General features: G+C 41.0%; 1 protein-coding gene across 6 annotated transcripts in view; it reads left to right on the top strand.

Moving 5' to 3' along the window:
* LOC310915189 (protocadherin alpha-2-like) overlaps positions 1-18,552 on the top strand; it is a 126,407-nt gene that overhangs the window by 88,333 nt on the left and 19,522 nt on the right. For all 6 annotated transcript variants that reach the window (XM_083871900.1, XM_083871896.1, XM_083871898.1 and 3 more), the window contains exon 3: positions 657-745. In XM_083871900.1, the coding sequence (XP_083728026.1) occupies positions 657-745 (89 nt within the window). The remainder of the gene's footprint in view (positions 1-656; positions 746-18,552) is intronic.

Raw genomic sequence — 18,552 nt, 5'->3', positions numbered from 1 at the left:
AGTTCAGCTGGAAGTGTGAAGGGGGGTGTGAAGCCAATGAGCAGAGACAGGGACACAGTCACAGAATCCTGTTTCTCTTAAAGAAAAGCATATAAATATCAGGCTTAGCTTTGTATTAAAAACAGCAGATTTTTTCTTTCCCTTCCATGTAAGGTGCAAATTGGTGCTTTTGATGCCCAGTGCTCATGATGTGATGATGTAAAAAATGCTGTATTCATTTTTGCATTTGAAAAAAATCTACTTCTCTTCCTGAATTGCTCACAAGAAATGTGCAGTAACCAGGAAGGTGGGGTTTGTTAAATTGGCATAATGATAGAAGCTCAGAACTAACTCCACCAACTTTTTAATCATTTGCCCAATATTTCTACATCCTAATAGCAAAGATGTGTCACTTCTTTATTAGTGACTCCCAGTCAAGGAGAGAGAAGTATCCTGCAGGTGTTTTTGTTTTATAAGTTATTTCACAACTGGGTTTTTAGTAAATAATCAAAGACATTTTTTGCAAGTCAAAACAGCTGCTTCTCATGCAGTGCTGTAGGAGTAGCTGCATAGTGACAAATAGCTCTGAATTTTGAAGAGTAGCAGGAAAGGGAAATGCTGTGAAGTCCAGGGCAGAAGGGAACTGTATAACCCAACTGTGATATTTGCTTACCCAGTGCTGTGCATATGGAGGAGGCAGGAGTCCTGCGTGGAGGACCAGCAGGGCCTGAGCAGCAGTGGCCAACAGTCTCCAGTACTACAGCAGGTAAGGATGGGAAAATCCAGAATATTTGTGAAGAACTGATGTTAACTGCATTAATTAGCCTTCTAATGCTGCTATTTACTTTTTCCTCTATTTTACATCTCTGAGTGAAGACCCTCAGATGAGCTCAGCTGGTCAGAGCATGGTGCTAATAACCCCAAGGCTATGGGTTCAGTCCCTGTAGGAGATATGAGCCATTCACTTAAGAGTTGGACTTGATGATCCTCGTGGGTCCCTTTCAACTCATATCATTCTGTGATCTGGATATAAAGTTCTTGTAAATTAATCTGTGGAATCTAAATAGAGTGGAACAATAAAGCATAAAATACATCTTTTTCTTAACTCAGTTTCAGATGAGCACTGGAGATAATAGTCCCTGATCCAGCTTTCACCCTGCTTTTGGAGGTTACTGGTTTGTGTAATGGAATAATGGAATAATGGTTCAGTTCCGATGTGTGTATTCAGGTGTGTGTATTCCAGAGCTGGTTTGCCCTTCATTTCAAAAGAACAGTAAAACTGGGCTAGGAGCTTATCAGTTTTCCCTTTGTTATTTTTACAAAGCCACTAAGTCTCTTTGAATGACTCTTCTCGTTTTACTTTTCTGTGGTGAAATCAGACCTAAATTTTTGCTAGCTATTTTCATTCACTAACACATGATTATGGAAACAAAAACATTATTTATTTGTCAAAATAATGACAAAAAGCATGGGTTAGAATGTAGCTTAATTTACTCTGTCACTGTCAGCTTCACAGCAGTCAATAAGAATTGGCAGAAGGTTCTCATGGAGTTTAGGGGGGAAAAAAATCACCTGGATGTTTTGCAGTGCAGACAAAAAAAATATTCTCAATTTTGGTTTTGGAGTAGGACTAATATAGAGACGTAGAGGAGCATTAAGTCACTGTTCTCAGCCTTGTCGAAACTAAGTTGTAAACTCAGTGGATGCCCTGTGAGCCCTGTATGGCAGTTCCGTGAGCACTGTCAGTCAGGAATTCAAATGAGGAGTGATGCTCATGTCACAGAGGCAGCTAAAGGGCTGGGAAGTGGGGTCTCCAGCAGCAAAAATTATAATTACTTAATTTAATTTTTTTTGTGCAAACCTTTCTTTCTATTTAAATGGGAATTTCACCTGGGTAAAGGTCTGAGGAACAACCTGAGGATTTGCAATCACAGTTACAACATCCACAAATTAATGGAGCCCAGCAAAAGCTGAGCTGGTGTTGCAGAAGGGCTGTTTGCAGAAACAGATTTGGAAATGAATTTAATATATAATGGGGCCCTAGGCTATGATCACCTGGGGTTTGTGTGCCCTTCCTCCTGCTGCAGGCCTTGCAGGAAGACACAGCCTTTGCAGAATCTGAGGGGGGTGTGACTGTTGAGCTTGCATTTGAAAATGTCACAAGAACACTCTAACCTTTGCAAGGGCTTCCCTCAGGCTTTTGACTGTGCTGATCATCCTTGACTGAGCACTCAGTGTATTGCCTTATACCCAGTTCAGTATGGATACAAACATTCTCCCAGGTGTTTCCTTGCTGGTGCTGCCAATTTCCAGGCACCTGGATGTAAGTGCAAAGGTAGGATGGTTCTGCCATCTGAGGAGGTCCAGTGGCATTTGGGTCCCAGAGCCCTGTTCCACTATCTGGAGTTCTGCTTGTTATTCTATTTTGAGTCTTATAATTTTAGGCTTCCTTTGGGAACCTGAACATCTCTTTGTTAGAGCAGCAGTAACCCTTGGCTCTTATTGCTGCTTCCTTCCACGACTTGTGAGCCACTTGTGCAATGAAGCACAAAGATTATTTTGTTTTGTCTTTGTCCACTCCCAAGGGATTTGTGACCCTGATATTACATTAATTAGACCTTTCTTCTTTTTTTCTAATGGGTTTCAGATAATATTATTCTCCTTTGTAACCAAAAGCTTTAGATGTCCCTGACCCTTAACAGCAAACAGGTGTTTCATGGAGAAATCTCAGGATTAATGGTTGTGTTAGCTTTTGTAGCCTCAGTAACCCATATATTTAGCAAATTACTACCACTGCTTTAGAATCCTGCCTGTAGTTTCCCAGAGATATCTCTTTCAGCACTTCTTTCCTTTATTGGTTTTGGTTCAAGACCTGTAATAACACGTCAAGTGTTAAATCAGTATATCCTTAATTCCAAATACATAGCTGAACTCGAACATCATCACATGTTTTTCAGCAAATATGTGTTACCCATGCAAAACTTGGTCCTTATTGGACTGACAGCATTCTCATTAACTTTACTGAATATTTCGTCCATGCAAAGAATGGTGAATCTGGATGTGGCATTTTTTAAATTGTGTTGGCATCTTCTCAGGCACCAGCCCAACCAATTGTAGATTTGCAGTCGGGAAACTTCTGGGTGAGGTGGGATGAGAAGGTTGAAACTCCCTCTGGCTTTGAGTTTAGTTCTCTGGGGCATCTTTTTAGTCCCCCACATGCTATATATTAAGATCAGGGAATGAAGACAGATTTCTCATCTCTGCTCTATGTCCTTTGGCAGTTTTGGCAATTCCATCAGACTTTAGATGACCCCTAACCTGAGTGAACTCTGGTTTTTTGATAACTAACTTAGAATCAATGGAGCTTGGTTGGCAAAAGTGGTGAGAGCTCGTAACAGAAACTAAGATGAACAGGAATTTTGCTCTAGACATAAAACACTGACGATTTCTGAATAAATCAGACTTATGAATAATTCAGAGCTTAGAGTTAGTAGGCATTAGACAAATCTATGTGTATTTCTCTGTGCTGGTGGTTCCAATCTACAAAACAGAACTGGTGTAATGCAAATGCTTCACAAAAGCAGTGTAAAAATGCTTTCATAGCACATGTAAGGCTCAGGAGAACAATAAGGATTTGTGATGAAAAACAGTCAGAGAAATTTCAAATCCTGTATTCAATGTAGAGTTTATATGTGTGCAGTAAATAAGGCACTGGGCCACACACCATATGTAGAGAGGGCAAAATAAAAAACTTCCATTCAGACAGCTCTGTAAAAGATGAAAGGATCCCATGATAAAATCTGCATCTGAAATTTTTAAGTGTGTAGGTGAAGCCGTGGGTGAAATACTGGCACCTCTGAAGTCCATGTCAAATAACTCATGGACTTTCAGGAAATTAGGATTTCAGTGTCTACCCTTATAAATACAAGGGACTGAATTAAGATTGCCTAGGCAAATGCCATCCTAAAATACACTAATTTTGTACTTCTGATTTTGCTGTGGTAACATTCTTCTAAATGTATCTGCTATTTCTTTTCCTTTTCTCAGGGAATTAGCTGGATAGGAGAGGTGGTAGTGCTGGTTTAAAGCTCCAACAGATCCATGTCCTTCCTATGCTGGGGCCCCAGAGTTGGATGCAGTGCAATTGTTTTAAGAGAGCCTGTCTGCACTGCCTGGGCTCTCCCAAGGACAGAAAGACACCAAACAGACCATCATGGACTGGTTGGGAGCACTGCAGGAAGAAATTTTTCTCTGTGAGGGTGGGGAGGCCCTGGAACAGGGTGCCCAGAGAAGCTGTGGCTGCCCCATCCCTGCAAGTGCCCTGGAAGGCCAAGTTGGACAGGGCTTGGAGCACTCTGGGATAGTGGAAGGTGTCCCTGCCCATGGCAGGGGGCTGGAACAAGATGATAAATAAGGTCCCTTTATACAAAACGTTTTGCATCTCATCACCCCAAATCTGAATCTTTCAGCATTGTCCTCTGAAGTTTGTGTCTCACAACTTTCCTTGTTTTATTCAGTTTTTCCTGCTGTTTCTTACTTCCTGCCTGTGACCTTCTCACACGTACCATGCTAGCTAGGGATATTCCTTGTCCACATACTCCTGGACTGCCCTGGGTTTACGCTGGGAACTACAGCTCCTCTGGAATAAATTTGTATTGCTCTCACAGGAAGGTTCCTGCTGCAATCACCTGGAATGCAGACAAGCTCCACTGATGGGGCATGATATACAGAATAGGTTATGAATTCAGAAAACTAAATGTGAAGCAACTGCTAATGTGTCAAATAAGCAAAATTTCCTGAAAAGTCGAGTCAGTCTTCCTAGTGAGTTTTGTACTGCTGTTTTGGGGTAGGGTGCTGTAAACAGAATGACTGTGGGAAAATTGAAGAAAGGACAGTTCTTGTGTGGATTTTAAGAAAAATGTCTGAATTTCTTGATAGGGAAAGAAATCATTATAATTATCCACTGTTAGTTATGCCATTCCCAGTTCTCTGTTTCACAGAGTAATTTGCATGTCAAGCAAGTAAATCCAATCTGAATAAGAATATTAGATTTGAAAGAGATACTTAATTCCAATGAAACTGTGAGAAGGGCCCAGATGAGATACAGGATGATAGTGCAAGAACAGCTCTGAGCAGAGAGGGAGGGCATGAGAAGGGAGACCAGTAAAAATCTTATATAGAAAGGTGAGCACAGAGGATCTGGTAGAGAGAAAAAATTGGGAGAGATTCTAGAAGGTCTGCAGGAGGCAGAGAGCCTTGAGAATGGCACAGTGTCGATTTTTAAGTGACTACTGAGCACAGGTCACTGGAAAGAAGATTGGCACCCTGGGGTTGGGTAATAGATTGTGATGAGGGGCACAGAAAGGTGCACTGCAGTTGTTCTTTTCATGGAATACCTATCTGACATTGTCTGCATCTTTGAGTCCCTGCAGCATCAGCACAGAGGGAATAAAGAGTGTGAGGGGGGATTGCCTCTCACTATTAGAACAGACACTGGTCTTGACATCAGGCAGGAGAAGCTCACAGGGTCCCACAGTACTGTCACAAAGCTCCTGGCCACTGAATTAGTCGTCTAAAAATCCGGTTTAAAGAAAAAACAGCCCAAGAAAATAACTCGGAGAGTGATGAGACCTAAGTTGTAACGTATTTCATATGATATAGCTTTAGCTGTAGCTGTAAGTAGAGGACAAATTCTTCCTAAAATGTCAGTGAATTTCTTTTCTTCTTCAAATGACCTTCCTCATCTACAGAAAAAGGGTGTGATTAAGACTCATCAAGCAGTCACTGCAAAGAATGTGCAGGTGCTGAAAGGGCTGTTTCTTTCAGACTGTTAAAGGTTAATTTACGAATAACAGCACTGCTCTGGCTTAGCTTTAGCAGTTCATTGATTGAAGCTATAAAAGATAATAACTAATTAGCAACCCAGAACAACAAAACTGGGTTCTTGGTTTGTTGCAGAATGCTGCAGCTGTTTAAAATGGAAGAAGCTAGAAAAGGCAGCTGTGCATATCAACACCCTCTCTTTATTTTTTAAATTGATAACTACTTTTCTATGGAATTTCATGATTCCAACCTTCAAAACCAGAAATATATAGAAAGCCAAATATCAGCCATAAAATTCATATCTTTAGTGGTCTCAGAAACACTGTGATGATATGTGCAATATTTTAAAGAACAGAATAAGGGAAGTACAGAGCAGCCTATTTATGTTTCTCATGAAAATTAGTCTTCAAATCAGTGATTTAATAAATTCCCAAAATGGAGGTCCTAAGCAGTTCCTAAGAATTCATAGGAAAATATCACAGAGATTTGGTTCACAGCCTCTTGAATAATGGAGAAAATCATGCCCTTAAAGCACACTGAAGTAATTATTTGAAGCTGCAGTATCTATCAGCTCAAGGGAGTCTGGGGAAGGAAATCATGCCAGCTTACTTGTGTGGATGCAGTGCAACGACCTAAACTGAAATAGAAATAATCTGCAAGGGCTATATAAGGCTAAATCCCTTTCTTTCATTTTACATTTAGATTTTGGTCACTGAATTCTCAAGTTAATTCCAGCCAGTTGCTGAGACCTTCAACATGATGTACAGTGCTCAGTTTTGCCCCTACCCACAGAACACTTTATTCCCAGGCCATTCCCTGCATACCTCCTGCTTTTTGGCTTTCCACTTCTGTTTTTTACTCCATTTTCACTTCCTTCTTGTAACCTATTTGGTTTGCCAAGTATGTACCTCTCTCTTTCTATTTTTTGTTTGTTTGTTATTTTCCCTTTATGTAATGATTTTGGTCTCTTCCTGCTCATCTGTCCACTGTCTCCCCTCTGTATTGTTATTTCAGGAGTGTTGAAATGTAGGTCACCAGCTTGGCCCCACATCACCTTTTCAATATTTCATACTGAACTAAGAATTTTTCAGGGATAAATGCTTCTCATTTTGACAGCCTGATGGAAGCTGGAGAGGACTGAGAATTCCAAATGCTACTTGGACTGAAGAAAAGTATTTTGAAATCAAAACTACTTTTTCAAAAGAACATGTCAAAAATACATATTTTTATGACAGATGCAGCTTGACATACTGATCATTATTTTTTAAAATCTGATGATTGTTATGACCAGGAACTCATCTGCCTCGCCCCATCCAAACTGTGGTGGAACCAGCACTTTGGGCTTTCCATATTTGGAGCCAGGACTGGGTAAATTAATGGGTTAGTTTAGATTTCTGTTCAGCTGAGTGAGCAAAGAGAGGAGGGGATGATAGATGATATCATACAGAAACTGCAGTCATGACTTGGCTAAAGTTAAATTTACTTTCTGTTAATTTATTTTCCTTTTAGCTGCAAAACCCTCATGACTCACCTGAAATACTGTTTGTGATCTTTATCAAGGGGTCCATTATTTTTCAACAGGGTGTACCAAGTAAATGAGATGACACGGGTGAGAGATTTAACATCTTAGTCCTTGAAGGCTCAGGGTAAGAAAAAGAGGATAGGACTCATCAGAATTTGGAAAAGGCTAATGCTGGAAACTTCTAAATTGTGTGGTCCCTTTGACTAAGAATTTGTGTTAATTTGGACTGTCAAAGAAAATGGTCTTGGAAAAGTTTATATCTTCATGTACTATGGATAATTCTTGATTTCACCTGCTGCAGATATTTGTGAGAAGAATTCCCCTTTCTCATTAGGCCCAGAATGCATTTGTGCATCTCATAATTTAGTCCAGTCTTTGTGTATTTGCATCCTTCCCTCTGGATTAGGACCACATTTGTCCCTGACTGGAGTCAGTTGCTGAATTTTCCCAACTGGAGATCAAGTCCAATTTCTGATCCCCAAATGGGGTGATTGTTTCAATACAGATTCTTAAAGGTAGGACTGATAGCTCCAGCTGACATGCAGATAACCCAGGGGACCTGCAAGATTTCTGAAACCAGAAATGAAATACGAGTAAAGGGGGCAAAAGGCTAGAGGTTTTCTGTGGCTGAACAACACGAAGAAAATCTTCTGAAACTGTGGGCAAAAGCTGCTGCAGCTCCAGACTTCATTTTAAGAAGCGATACAGAGATTTTACGTAAGCAGTTTATCTGGCTATAATTTCTATATTTAGGCACTGGGAGAAAGTTTAATAGCAATAACTCCTTGTTTACCTAATTCATGCTTTCCCACAATAATCTTTTTGCCTCCTCAAAATGGAGGTTAAATTTGCACTTAAAAAATAAAATATTTCTCGTAACTGAGCAAAAAAATAAAAGGGGGGGGCAAGTATAACATTTGCCAGATGATGTGATTAGTTCTGGGACATCTGGTAGGAAATTATTTTATAAATATAATAAAGTCGGATTTTCAAATCTAAGATACTTTTTCACTGTCCGTTGCTTTAGGCACATGGTTCTTTGTGATCTTCATAACAATAGCAGTGAGTGTGCCTTGTCTGCCTACTGGTAATATTTTGTAGCTACACAGAAGACATAGATTTTGATTCCTGTCTTTATTATTTTCTCAGGAGTTTCAATAAATAAATAGAAAAAATCACTCTCTTGCCACTGTACTACCTTGGGTTGTGATCTTGTCAGAACTTATAAACCAAACAAGTATTTATCTGGTCAGTACTTCAGGGAATTGATGGTAATCAAATTGTTTCCACTTGAGGTTACAGCTGCTTATTTTTTCCCTGTTGTGCCTCGCTTTTGTGTGCATGGTTTGGGGGTTGTTTTTATCTCTTTCTCTGCTGCTGTGGGCTTAATTTCATTCTGTTTAGATTTTTTAAAAAGAAAATATACTCAAGTAAATGTTAAAATAACCTATGGTATTTATGATCCCAGATGAAGTTTAACCCTGTTATCTCTTGCAATATACAATTCACTATCTGGTAGAAAATAGATGGATAAAGTAAGGATGTTTCTAAGTAATCGTAAGAAATTCTGATCTGGAATGTATTTATACTGCAAATGGTGGAAGAAGAAAAGAGGTTGAGGGAGTCCAGACCCCTCTGTGATATTGAATCTTCTCTTAATGGATGTCTGCCTGTGTGCAGCACTTTGCTGTACACAAGGGTCATAAATGTATTTTTCATGTGTTTATTTTTGTAACCAGGCATTGCTTCAGCATCTGTTGTTAATGTTGCAGTGTGGCAGTGCCTCTCAGGTCAGATGGTGCTGCACAAAGCCCACACAAACAGCAGAAGACAAGCCTTGCCTTAAGGAACTTGCCACTGACATGAGCAGGGCAGACAAAGTCTGGGAACACAAGGGAAAGGACATGTTCATTATCCTGGTTTAAAAAGAGGAAAAACAGGGAAATTAAAATTACCCTTGTCGCAGAATGTTCTAAGGGGATGTTGATCAGCATCCACCTGCCCCAAAATGCTCTCACTGCAGCAGGAGTGAATGAAGAATAACAGCATGGTGAGGCTGTTTTGGGGCTCTCCTTCCCTGCTCCTTTCCAGCCTGCTGAGCCATGCAGAGTCCATTAGGTCAGGACTCCCAGAACATTGTGCAGTAATTGCTCCAACCCTCCTGTTTCCCTGCAGTGCTCACAGGCCCTTTGCCTGTGAAGTCTGACCTTTAGCAGCTCCCAAGCCCTGCTTTTAAAGAGGCAAGCAGAGGCTGCTTCCTGTTCCTCTGGGCCATTGGAAAGAGACTCTCTACAGGAGCACAGTGACAGACAAGGGGGAATGGCTGCACAATGACACAGTAGGTTTAGATTAGAAATTAGGAAGAAATTCTTTCCTTTGAGGGTGGTGAGGCACTGGCACAAGTTGCCCACAGAAATTATGAATCTCCATCCTTAGAAGTGTTTGAGGCCAGGTTGGATGGAGCATGGAGCATGGAGCACCCTGGGATGGTGGAAGGTGTCCCTGGCCATGGCAGGAGGTTTGGAACTGGATGATCTTTAAGGTCTCTTCCAACCCAAGCCATTCCATGATTCTGTAATGTTTCTTGTGAACCTCTCTGATCTCTTGACTGTACCCTGGTTTTGTTGAGACTCCAGAATGGAAGAGGGCTGATCAAGTCAGAGAAAGCAATATGTGCATGTTTTTCCAGCACACATTCTGGCTATTTATGCATCCTTGACCTGGGGATGCTGATTTTACTTCTAGAGCTAAACCCTGGAATCATTTGGTCATTACTTGTGTGCACTGGGAGGGTGTAATGAGAGATGTAAAACAGCAATAGCACCACACAAAGGCTTCCCCTTCATTATGGGGATTTAATTCTTAGAAAATCAAGGCTCTGGCTGTGGAGGAAATGAATCTGAATGCAGCTTCTCTGCTCTTGTCTTATATTATTACAGTCAGCCATCCCTAAAAGCATCCCCTCTTAGCATGCACACGCAACTAGCAAAATAAATAGGTTGATTAGGAAGGAAAAAAAGCCCACACCAGAAACCCTTTGTGGTCTTGTGGAAATTGTTCCTATGTGTTTATGCTGAGAAAAAGTGTGCTGCTTCTATTTGCACAGGTGGATAAAACAGGTTCAGGGAACACAAAGGAGATTGGTGAAGCCTGGATGTCCCCACTCAGCCTGCAGTGCTGAGCTCAAACACCAAGAGGTGACCAGAAGAAACCAGTTAACAGCAGCAGGTTATCCCACAACAAAGCTGTGGAGACTGGAGCTAAAACAGAACTAACCAAGAGTGGTTTGAATATGGTGAAATTAAATTTTTTATATTTTTATTGAGTTGGTTACTAGGATCAGGACAAGTGCTTCAGAAGAATGAGGGTGTGGAGTGGCAGGACAAGGGGGATTGCCCTCAAAGAGAGTAGGTTTAGGTTGGAGGTTAAGAAGACATTCTTCCCCGTGAGCGTAGTGAGGTACTGACACAGTTGCCCAGAGACGCTGTGGCTGCCCCATCCCTGGAAGTTTTCAAGGCCACATTAGATGGGGCTTGGAGCAACCTGGGGTAGTGGAAGGTGTCCATGCCCATGGCAGGGGGTTGTTACTGGATGAACTTTAAGGCCCCTTCCACCCCAAGCCCTTCTACAAATTGCTGTTTGTATCCCAGTTCTGTCTCATACCTGCCTTGCATGGCTTCTTTTTGGGCTCTTCTGAAAAGGAGATTTTGAAAAAGCAGGATTTGTTTCCTGAGAAGCAAATCCTGTGCCAGTGGGTTCACAGACTCTCCTGTGGTGTGTGTGCTGTCCTGTAGCACGGAGTGAGGTGGGATTTGAGGGGCTGCAAGAGGAATTCAAACTCCATTTTCAGGTCAGACCTCAGGTGTATAACACTGAAGCACAGGGAAAACTGGCTGCTGTCCTGGCTGGGAGTGGCGCTAATTAGATCCCTAATTGTGCAGCTAATCTCCTTAGGCTCACTTAGACAATTAAGGTCAAGAGAGGTCCTCTGCCCTTCCCTCTCTGCATTTATCCCTGTGGTTACTTGAGCCGGCCATGGGATTTTGCCTCAGGTTACTCCTTCTTATCCTGTAACCACACCCCCTTGGCCTAGTGCCTGGGCCTTCGGATGGCTTATTCTAGCTAAATTATTCAAACCTTGGAAAAAGGAACAGTTATTTCCAAGATGCAAGGTCTGATCTTCAAGTAATTTCAGCAGTTTTCTCATATGCAGATTTTTAAAGCATTGAGAGGCACTTGAAAATCCAGAACACAGACTACCCTTATAAACAATCAGGAAAGCCATGAGCCTTCTTTTGTTCCTTTGATTAAATTTTATGATATTTTTGTTCCACATCATCACTGGAATGTGGTAGCCGAGTTTAAAGGAAAAATGTTGTAAGACAGAATAAAATGAAAGCAGTTTTGACCAATGGCAATGAGGGGAAAATGGCAAAATAAATATTTAACATATTATCATAATACCAAAAAATTAAGAACAAATAATTCCTCCCCCAACTTTTCTTCAAACCCTGCATGTAGACCTTACAACTTTGCTTTTAAGAACCAAAATCCAAACTGGAATCTTCTTTACCAAGGAACACCATGCATTAAACACAGCGCAGGATTTGAGGTTGCAAAGTACATTCTCCTCCCTCCTGCTCTCTGCTTTTCACTGTCTCCTGCTGCATTTGTGATCCAGTGTGCTCCAGGAGCAAGAGACTTGTCATTTTAGGGGTAAATCAACTTGCACACCCGTAGTAGTGTGAAGTGGTCATAATTAATAACTACAGCAGCTGAATTGTCCACACCGCACCATTTCGGACCACTCCTCTTGTCACCTCTGACAATGGAAACAGACAGACTCTCATGGTAACAATGCCCTTTCCAAATGCCTGGGGTCAAATGTCTTCAGTCACATGTAGAGGATAAATTCTTTCAAAAACCCTGGGACTGCAGCATGCAGCATATCAGCAAGAGGAGTGGGCCAGCACCACCCTGCTGATTCGGTTTCCAGGTGATTTGTTCTCTTTAGTTACCATGTATAATGTCATCTCTTCACGGGGAAAATTACCTGTTCTCAGTGGATTATTATCTTGCTGCAAATTTATGCTAAGTAGGTAGCAGAGTCTCCCACATGTGTATCTGCAAACTAAAGAATTAAAATAAATTAATAACATTAGTGTCAGATTATGTGCTTCATTTATTCCCAGACTTCAGTTAGGAGAAATAAATCACCATGAGGAACATCACTTTTTGCTTTTAATTGAACTGATTTTCTATGGGACAAGAAAGGTGGCAGAGTTTCTCCAGGAGCACAAATGCTGGTGACTGCTCTGAGTCTCTGCCTTTTCCCTTCTGAAGAGTGCAGACAATAAAACTATGGTTTAGTTAGACAATAAAACTATTTTCAGCTGTGAAGTCTGGAGACAGAACAAAGCACATTTCTGTTGGTCCACACTGTAAATCAGTGCCTCCATCCTGGTGCACAGGTTTCCAAACTGCAGCTGAACCTCTCCAGAAGACCTGTAAATGGAAAAGAGAACTGTTTTACTTCTGGGCTGACGGGCAAAGTAATTTGGGGATCTTAATCCAGTTCCCCACTGGCAACTTGCCACATCGCAGAAAACACTATCACAACTGAAACTAATTGGCAGCCCCAGCAGGGAGGCCAGTGGGTCGTGCAGACTGAATCCATGCAGGTCAACTTCTGATCTTCTCTGAGGCATGTTGGCTAGACAGTGTGATGGAGAGCTCGGAGCATTTCTGCCAGCTTTGGAGCTTTCTCAGTGGAAAATAAATTCCCAGCCATAAATCCTGATGCTCCCAGTGTTTATTTCTTGGTGCATTTTTATGAATCTTGAAATGATATGCCAAATATAATTTTAAAAGCTCAGTGCTCATCAAGGTCTAGAATTAACCTCATTATTCTTGCCTGGTTTTTCTCCTTTTACCACTCACAGATAGCAAGTTTTTGTAACAGACATTGCAGAAACTGCATCCGAGTCCTTCATAGCTATAATGTGAGGTCAGCTCTGGCTTTGATCTTCTTTGATGATAGCTTCATTTTAATCTGCAGATTCTCCTTTCCATTTTTTTCTTTCCCCTGACCAATTTGATTAAATACTAGTTTAAGAGCTCTTCATAATTTTTTTATGGGGAATAAAAAATCATCAGAGGATGGAATGTAGGTAAAAGTAAAATGTAGGTGTTACTAATCTACCAGTCAGCCTCAGATTGCATTTTACTTGTGCAGTAAAGGAGAGAGGGAGGCAGTTAAGGATTCTGAAGTCTCTCTGTGAGAAGAGCTGAAGCAACCCTGTAACTGGTGCTCAGTATGAAACCACTGCTGAATTGGCCTTCAGAGTTGCTAGGAAACCAAAATACAAATCCCTAGTCTGTAACACACAGATATCATGAGCATGACAGATTTTTGCTGCTGTTCCTCTTTTTTTTCCCCTTCCTTGGTGGAGGATGGTGAGAAGCTGCACAAACCAGTTTGAAGAAAACAAGGAAGCTGATTTCTGTCCTGATGTCAGTAGTCCTACCTGCAAGTGATTTTAATTTCTAGAAAGAGCTGTGTTTCAACTTTAGGAAGAGCTTGCATGCATTTCAGGGAGATTATGTGTACTAAATAAATGGCTTTATGTAGTTCCCTATCAGCTTTTACCTGTCTTGGTCTCTTCCTGGAAGTGTTCAAAGCCAGGTTGGATGGGGCTTGGAGCAACCTGGTGTAGTGGAGATGTCCCTGCCCATGGCATGGGTTTGGAATGAGAGGAGATTTAAGGTCCCTTCTAATCCAGGATATTGTATGAAATCTTGAGATTTTTGTTTTGTTTTGTTTTGTTTTGCTTTTTTCTTTTAGTTCCTGCCATATATTCCAGTCCTCTATCAAATCTCCCCTGACTACAGAATTAGCTGGTTCAGGGAATTGCTCTGCCTGAAGAGGCTTGTGTAGGCTCGAATCTCAACTCAATTAGTGCTGCTGAGAACTCAGACTGGCACAAAAGGGGTTGGGGATACCACAGACCCAATGCCTGGAGCTGCATATTCAGAACAAAGGACTGGTGTGCTTGTAGAGAATCAGACTTGTGAAAACAAGGCAGCAAGAGGAAATAACTGATCTTGTAGAGTTGATCAGAACAGATGATGAAAAGCAAAGAAAGATAAGGACTTTCATTGTTTGAGTAAGTAAAACACAAACAATGAAAGAGATACTATGTCTAGGAATAATAAAGCATTTGATAAGGGGGTTGAGAAGTATAGTAACCCCCTGAAAATATTATTTCTCCTAAAATTTGTTGGGTCTGAAGTGTATTTATGAACTACAATGTTGAATAGAAATCTGCTTGAAGAACATAGGACTGCAACACTCGATACATCAAATTTAGAAATTACAGATGAAATGCAGAGGAGTTACAGTTAGACAAGAAACTAAAAATCAGGAAAAAAAGAGATGGGTTTTTGGTTCACCTTTAGTCTCCTGTGGTGTCAATGGCAGCATCCCAGTTGGTCACACAAACCTCTGAGCTCAAGCAAATTCTGGTGGAGAGAAGGGATTTGTTACTTTTAATTAGTCATTTCCTTGAGCAAGTAATTAAAGAGGTCAGCTGAACTATGTTCACCAAGTTCTTTTTTCACTGTTATTCGAGTAGCTTTATCATCACTACTGGAAATGCTGTTTTGCAGCTGAAAGTGAAAATGCCCAGACCCATGACTATAGCTTTTGCCCTTTGCTGGGAAAGACCAGCAGTGATACTGGATATGGAAAAATATTTACTTCAAGTCTGGATGCAGCAGCCATAAAACCATGCAGTCTTAAATAAACCAGGTACAAGAATCCACCTGGTAATGTGGATATGTAGGATGAAGGGGACACCCATGGCAGGATTTTGCAGACCCAGACTGCCCCAGTAGATATCCTCACCACAAAGAGCTGCCAGGCATTCAGCTGCCATCTGGGCAGCCTGATCAATGACCAGTTCCATTTCAGATGGATTGTGCTGCCAGCTGCAATATAATCAGCAATGCTGATGAGCAGCAATACTAGATTGGAGAATGTGACCCAATGGTGTATTAATGTTTGATGGCTGGTGGGCAAGTGCAGGCTGTGGGGAAGAAACCCACTAACCATGAGACTGTTATTTGGAATTTATCCCAGCAGGCAGAGTCACTCTTGCATGCGGCTGCAGTGTTGCCTGAGCATATTCTCAAGAGAGAAGGGAGAACTCCTTTGTGTTCTTCCTCCCCTTCCCACACCTTCTAAGAATGTTTCTAAGAGGAAGCTGGAGTTAAAACAGAGTTTGACTGTTTCCACTGTTCATGAAATGAAATGGCCATCAGATGCAGTAATACCACTGTAGAAAGAACAGTGTGTGAAGAAGGGGAAGTGTTATCTTCCTTACAATTAGAAAATAAATCCACAACTAAATAATTCTTTTAAAATTTGTGGGTAAGCTGAGAATCATCACTGGCAACCCATTGATAAAGTTGTCAGCTATTTCCTCCATCTGAGGACAAAGTGACCTGCCCAAGGCAGTATTTCCTGGCTGTGGTGCCAGGACTCTGTTCTGTCACACTGAACTATCTGTCTGTCTTTGCCTCAGCTTTTAGGAGGCATTTCTGGGAGCAAGTATTTAAGGGCATTAGGGCTTGAAAAAAAAAAAAAAGTCTTGGTATATACAGACAATAGAGGAACTAGACATCTAAATAGCACCCACTGCCACTGAATTACCATTTATTTAGACAGATAGCAAGCCCAGAGAAAAATCCTCATATCATAACCTAGAAGTGTGTGTAGGGGGTATGTAGCCAACTGGAGTCCTGGAAATGAGGGAAAATCTTCCATGAATGTTTATCCATGCTTTCCATAGAAAGTGAGGCTACTCAAGCAAGTGATTATTATTCTCCTCTTACATGGGCTGACCAGTCATCATCTTACCTGCATCTGCTCCTATTAAAAACCAAAAATACAAGTTGTGGTGAGGAGACTCTTAATTGGAGACCCCAATTTTTAAATTTTATTTTTGGCTCAATCAGCCCACCTAGTTGATGTCTTTCCAAAATGATAAGCAGTGCCTAGAAAGCCAAAGATTTTTTTTTTTCTCCCAAACATTTCATCAGTCTTTGATACTACTGCTTGGGATTTAGGTAAGATGCTGGTAGATTCTGGCTAAAGTGGGCAAGATTGCATTGGGTTCTACTGTTGAGATACAGCCTGGGAATTGGAGAAAACAGTAAATAAATATTTGCTCTGCCATTCTGAGTTCATGGCAATAACTTTTCCTTTGAGCTGTGCAAAGCATTATACTTGAGAAAATCCTGGAGAAGTAATTATTACCAACCCCATGTACAGAGCTCAGTAGTTAAAGATCATCTAACTTTAAAAAAATTAAACTTCTTATTTGTTCTTTCTACATCATTAGAGTTGTGAGTTTTTTTCTCCCTTTCCCCCCTTGCCCCAGCTTTTTCTAAAGCCATAGAGATTATATATTTGATTTTGTTTAATTCTGTGATTATGTAATGCTGGAGCAGCTTTTGAGCTTTCAAAAACTCTAGCAGCCATCACGTAGCATGCACAAAATGAGAGAACTGGGCATTCTGTACTTCAGAGTAATTATTGGTAAAAAGGGGAGCTGTGTTAATTCTGTGGTATTAATTTTTGTGAATATTTTGTGGCTTTTGGGAGCCCAACTACTCACATACTGTGTTACATTAATAGTTAAGGTCAGCTCAGATATTCAGTGTTTTACTCTTGGAACTGGCAAATAATTGTTCTTATGGAGGAGAGCTTGCTTTCTGCTCTGCCATATGCTGAGTTTTTGGCTTTCTGGTCTGTGTACAAAGTGCTACTTCCCCAGGGGAACTGAGGAGACAAGAGATGGTTTTGGTTTGAATGGCCCTTATTTGATCTGCAAAGTGGCAGCTGTTGCAGGGTTTTTTTTCCATACAGAAGACGTGGTCTGAGACTGTGCAATTCTCATGGCAAATATGACAAATATACAACATGAATTAAGGTAAGTGGAATATTTGAGTGTTGAGATCAATTTAGTTTTTGTAAAAGGAAACAAATTGTTGCACCTGGCAGTGAGGTCTCCTGTTTGCTACACAGAACAGGTGCTGGGCAGAAATTCCACCTCCTTTGCAGACCTGCTTCATCTGCAACCTGGAAGAATCCAGGCTTGCAGCCACTGGCTAATTCTTATTTAGGTGTTAATAAATCTTTCTTTCTCTGCTGAGGTTGGCACCACCACTTGACAGAGACTCATCACTTCATAACATGTGTCCTGGGAGAAATAAGGGGCAGCAGTGTCTGGAATCTGGAAGGGAAAGCTTCCAAATTGTGCTAATTAATAAAGTTTTTGAAATACAGATAGTGCCACGCGTCTGGGTTTTCAGAATAACTCCAGCACACCTTTATGCTGAGACAACAATTTGAATGTACAAACAGAGTTTCCAGATGAGAATGTCACTGCCTAATCGGGAGAAACATATTCAGGTCAAGTGCCAGATAGAGTTATGCAGGATAACAGTGTTGGTCCACACAGCCTTTAGGGAAGCTGCATAATCCTGAAATACTGAAAAAGAATCCAGAATCTGGTGCACAGCTTTGAAGGAAGCCATCGGAAGATATTTTTCTGTCTTGCAGACCATGATTATTGATTACGCAGTTCTGTGATTCTCAGACACAAACTCTTCATTGACTGGAATTAGATTTATGAAGGCAGTTGCTTTCTCTGCAGCATGTTCTCTTTGTCACAGATGCCTGGGTAAGGGAAAGCACCTGTTATTAAATGCATGATGGTGTAGAGAACAGGATGGATAAAAAGACCATGAAATTGTATTAGGTCAGTCCTATGCTGCCAATCCTAAACATTCAAAGCTTCAGCCTCAAGTGACTTCCTTTGGTTTGCTTTCTGGTGTGTTAACAGCCAAAATTCACTTTTTTAAGGTTTGGCGTTTCTTTATTCCCATGTGAATCCTGAGATTCTCACAAAACTGCTGATACTTTTAAAATAAAGTGACCTGTCAAGGTTGAACGGATATGACAAGATTCCACGTTTCAAAGACTGGAGACACTAAAATCCCACATAGAGTTTTCTACCCCACATGGGGAGAAAAACTACATGAGAAAATCCAGGCTGTAATTTATGCTCTTTCATTATTTAATTGTGTTTAAAATACAACAGCCATGAGGGAACAAGCTTGATTCCTTTCTCTGTGTGTTAGACTATGGTACTGCCACCTGC

Source organism: Zosterops lateralis (genome assembly GCF_965231275.1).
Source record: "Zosterops lateralis genome assembly, chromosome: 14".
Lineage (NCBI taxonomy): Eukaryota > Metazoa > Chordata > Aves > Passeriformes > Zosteropidae > Zosterops > Zosterops lateralis.
This window is presented reverse-complemented; position numbering and strand designations above follow the sequence as displayed.